The following is a 4,180-nucleotide window of genomic DNA, read 5'->3' as shown; positions in this document are numbered from 1 at the left end:
CTGTGTTTTTGTTCATCTCTCCATATTCTCTGATTTCCCTTGTGATGTCTTCTTTGATCATTGGTCTCACATGTCTCCTTTTATAGAAGAGCAGACAGAGGCATGAGGAGAGGAGGTTTCTCTGCTGTTCCTGGCCTGGCCTGGCCTGGCTAGATGTCTGGGCTTGGAAGCAGCCCAGGGAGAGGACACAGACCCTACATGAGTGACCTGAGGTGGGAGCAGGCAGCATACAGGGTAGATGCACAGAAAGATTCCCACCATGTGAATGGGATCTCTTCCCACCAGCCTGGCCCTCAACATTTTATTTTGAATTGCTGCAGTTTCTATAGAATATCTTAAATGTGGGCTATATCTCACTTCAAATGTAAGTCCCATGGACTCCCTTGCTGTGCCGGTGGCAGACATTACTAATCAATGCCAGCTCTCATCCTCTGCATCTGTCCTATAAACACTTTTCAACACAAGGGTCCATGTAGCCCCCACCAATGCAGGTGAAGACGCCTCAGGCCTTCAGGCCCCACTGTCACCCTGAGGGCCTGTATGTTTCTCCCTGTACACTGAGGTTTGGACCAGGGGAGGGCAGGACTACCAGAAAGTGGACCTATGGGATGCAGCTCCTGCTACTGTGGTGCAAGTGGGGAGGAGAAACCAGGCTCTGATGGGTACCTTGCTGACTGGGATGGCTGGGCCCTGTGTACTGTCCTCAGCTGGAGAAGGAGGTGGTGCCCTGCCCCCACCCCCAGGCGAGGAGGTGGCCCAGCACCTGCAGCTGGTCCAGGGCCAGGTGCACAAGGGCGCGTCCGCACAGAGCCTGAACGTTCCCTGGCGTGGCCTGCAGCACAGAGTTGAAGTCGAACATGGCCGTCTTCTTCTGGCCCAGGAGCCCGTAACAGCGGGCCCGGACCAGGAGGGACTCACTGGCTTCGCTCCCTGCAGGACACAGCATCCAGTGTCCCCCGGTGCTCCACTAGGAGTGCACGCTCCACTGCGCACCCAGGCACAGGGCTGCACAGGGCAGGCCCATGCCCGGGAGGGTGCAGGGCAGCGTCCGGTGCCTGATGCCCAGGGTGGATGCAAGGTGCCCTTTGAAGGTGGCCCTCACCCTGTCTACTCCATGGTTCTTAGACCCCTAGATCCCCATGTAGCTGGTGCAGGTGGGAGGCCCTACCTGCAGCGAAGATGGCCAGAGAGAGGTAGGTGATGGCCTCCCGGACATGGGCCCTGCTGTCCGCCCCGCAGGGCCGTGCTCGCAGGATGCTCAGGGCCCTCGCGTGGCAGTGGCCCTGCAGCAGCTGCCGGTCCTCATGGCTGAAGACGTCCAGTGTGGACTGGAGGCAGGCCGTGTCCCCGGTCTGAACCACCTTCTTCACCAGCTGGGGGATGGAAGCAGAGCCGCCACCTCTGTTCCCTTCTCCCCTCGCTGCCCCCCAGCATGCTGCTCTGCCAGGCCCTCACTCTGTCCCGGGAGCCCAGGTGGCTTCCTGTCTTTCAACACTAAGTGCTGAATTGCAGCCATGGCCATTTGGGCCTTTGAAGGTGTTTCATCTCCCCATCTCCTGGCAGAGTCCCAGAGGTCAGGGACTTTCCCCAGCTTAGAGTGCAGGAAAAGATGGGTGGGTGGGAGAGGGGCATTCGGGCCTGTCCTGACTGTGGCCACTTCCTGTGTCACAGGAGGCAGAGACCTGCTTTGGTGACCCCACCTGGCAAGGGGACCAAATGATAAGCATGAGAAGCACTTTCAGGCCATCAAGGGGCAGAGGTTCACGGCGTGTTTGGAGCCAAAGCACAGGCTGGGGATCAGGCTGTTCTCTGAGTGGGTGAGACCCCTAGGCGGCTCTGTGGGGAGGGCCAGTTCTGCCCCTGCCAGCTGCTGGGCAGCTGCTGGTCCTGGGCAGAGTAGGTTGGGGGGTTCTGAGTGTCCTTCCTTCCCACCCTTTCCTTCTGGGACATGGGGTGGGGCTTGGACCCCAGACTAGGCCAGGAGTGAGGGGAAGGAAGGGGCTGGCAGGTCCCTCAGCCTGTGTACCAAAGCCTGAACTCCCCCACGTCACTTCCTAATGTTCGTGCAAACAGGACCTCTGTACCCAAGGCATGAGGCTCTGCCATCCTGGGAGTGGGGGTCTCAGGAACAGCCAATGGCTGAAGGCCTAGGGTCTCTCTGCTGCCCAGTCCCAACCCCAAGGCAGGATCAGGTCCTAGCCTGGCTTATGTGGGGGCTTGGGAGCTCAGCCTATGTTCTGTGCTTGGCCCTTTTTCTTCACAACACAGCTAAAGCAAATAGGAATCACCTGGGGCACGCAGGAAGCCCGTGGGCCCTGGGGTACCTGCCACAGGTTCCCGTGACCCAGTCTCAGGAGCGGTCACCAAAGAGGAGACAGGGTCACAGGAGTGAGGGCCTAGGGCCGTGCCACAGCCGGGGCCGCAAGGTTGCTTCAGGGTGCAGAGTAGGCCCCAGAGGTCTGGTGCCCTCCATAGAGCCTGGTCTGGTGCCTACCTCTCTGCTGCCACCACAGGGCCTTCTCACCTGGTTGGCATCATAGGAGAATCCCCTGTGCAGCTGCAGCAGGGCCAGCCGCACCAGCACCGCTGCTGCCTGGGGCCTGCGGGAGAGGGCCACCAGCAGGGACTTGTGGGCGTCGTCCAGGCGGCCCAGGCGGTACAGGGCGTCGGCTGCCAGGAGGCGTGAGGTCTCATCGTCTGGGTCCAGCTCCACCAGCAGTGTGGCCAGCTGGTGCACACCGAGGGCATCCCTGTGGCGAGAGGGCTGCGGGTGGCGGGCTCCCTCCCGGCCCCTTCCATCTGCCCAGGAGGCTGGGCCAGAGCCCTGGCCACCCCTTCCAGCACACCTTCTTCACCCTCGTGGCCTTCACCCCCACCCTAGGTCTCTCTACCACCCCACAGGCACTTTACAGCAGGAGAAACTGAGGCAGAGTGGCCAGTGGATGGCTGACCCCAAGGAGACCCGCCTCAGTTTCCCCTTCTGCAGAAACAGATGAACAGTTTGGCTGTGCAGGCTCAGGGGTGTTGTCTATAAGCAGGCTCCTCTTGGAATGTTAGCTAATGAGCTCTCACTGCGGAAAGGGGCCGGAGCCCCAAAGGTGACAGTTCCCAGGAAGAACAAATACAGACAGCCCTGAATTGCACGAATGCCAGCACCTCCTCACAGGGATCCGAAGCAATATCAACCCATCCCAGGACGCCGAGGAAGCTGGGTGTGGGTGTGGGGCGGGCATCAAGGAGGCTCCCGGGGCCTCCTCCCGGTCCCTGGGCTAACCTGGCTGCCCCCCTGCAGACTCAGCACCAGGAGGGCAGAGCCCAGCAGCCGGAGGTTCACCTGGGGGTGAGGCAGGGTGTGTGTGTGGGCTCCTGAAATCAGGGTCCCTAGGATGGGGAGGGTCCCTGGTCCAGGAACTCCACGCCTGTCTCAGTCTTAAGGACAAAACATTTCGAGACAGGACGTCCTGCACCACGCCATCCAAAGATGGAGGACGATTCCGGCTGGACGAAGCTATGCTGAACAGGACAGTTAGGGAATGCGACAGCGAGCTGTTCTGACCCTTGTTAGGCAAAAAAGGAAAAGTTCCATGATCTAGTTAGTTAAAAATGCACAACATAAACTGCATATAGAGGGCCAACTCCATTCTATGATAGGTTTTTCTATACACAAAGATAAACGGCTAGAAGGAAATGCTACCAGCGAGCTGGTGCACAAGTTTTACTTTGATCTCTCTAAGTTTCCTGAAGTTCGTCCACGGGGCAGCACGTTCCTTCGAGGCTGAGAAGCCTAAGACCTAAGCCTGGGGCCGAATCGTCACCGATGCTTAGGGAACTCACCCCGCCACTCTGCCTCAGTTTACCCATCTGTAAGGAGGAAGCGTGCCCCTCGGCCCCTCGGCCCCTCTGCCCCGCCAGGTACGCGGCTGTTCTCACCCTTCCTGCGCCCCGGGTCCGTGCGTGAGCGCGGCCCGGCTCTGGCAGCCCAGCACCCGCGCGCGCAGCAGCATTCTGCGGCCCTCCTCCCGCAGCACGGTCCGCAGCAGCCCGCGCTGGTTCCAGGGCACCAGAGACTTGGTGGCCAGCAGCGCCTCCTCCGGCCGCAGGCGGCACGCGGTGACGTAGTCGAGCGCACCCAGGAACGCGCTGCCCGCCAGCACGCGCACGAGCCCCCGGCCGCACAGCG

The 4,180-nt window shown here is 60.6% G+C and overlaps 1 protein-coding gene across 1 annotated transcript in view; it reads right to left on the bottom strand.

The window, feature by feature from the left end:
• Ttc34 (tetratricopeptide repeat domain 34) overlaps positions 1 to 4,087 on the bottom strand; it is a 12,461-nt gene extending 8,374 nt beyond the window's left edge. The window contains exons 1-4 of the mRNA XM_005404156.2: positions 3,931 to 4,087; positions 2,525 to 2,750; positions 1,169 to 1,373; positions 764 to 930 (exon numbers count right to left, since the gene is read on the bottom strand). Coding sequence (XP_005404213.1) covers positions 764 to 930; positions 1,169 to 1,373; positions 2,525 to 2,750; positions 3,931 to 4,004 — 672 coding nt within the window. The 5' untranslated portion in view covers positions 4,005 to 4,087. The remainder of the gene's footprint in view (positions 1 to 763; positions 931 to 1,168; positions 1,374 to 2,524; positions 2,751 to 3,930) is intronic.
• Positions 4,088 to 4,180: the final 93 nt, after the last annotated feature.

The sequence above is a fragment of the Chinchilla lanigera genome, unplaced genomic scaffold (genome assembly GCF_000276665.1).
Source record: "Chinchilla lanigera isolate Chin_1 unplaced genomic scaffold, ChiLan1.0 scaffold00085, whole genome shotgun sequence".
Lineage (NCBI taxonomy): Eukaryota > Metazoa > Chordata > Mammalia > Rodentia > Chinchillidae > Chinchilla > Chinchilla lanigera.
This window is presented reverse-complemented; position numbering and strand designations above follow the sequence as displayed.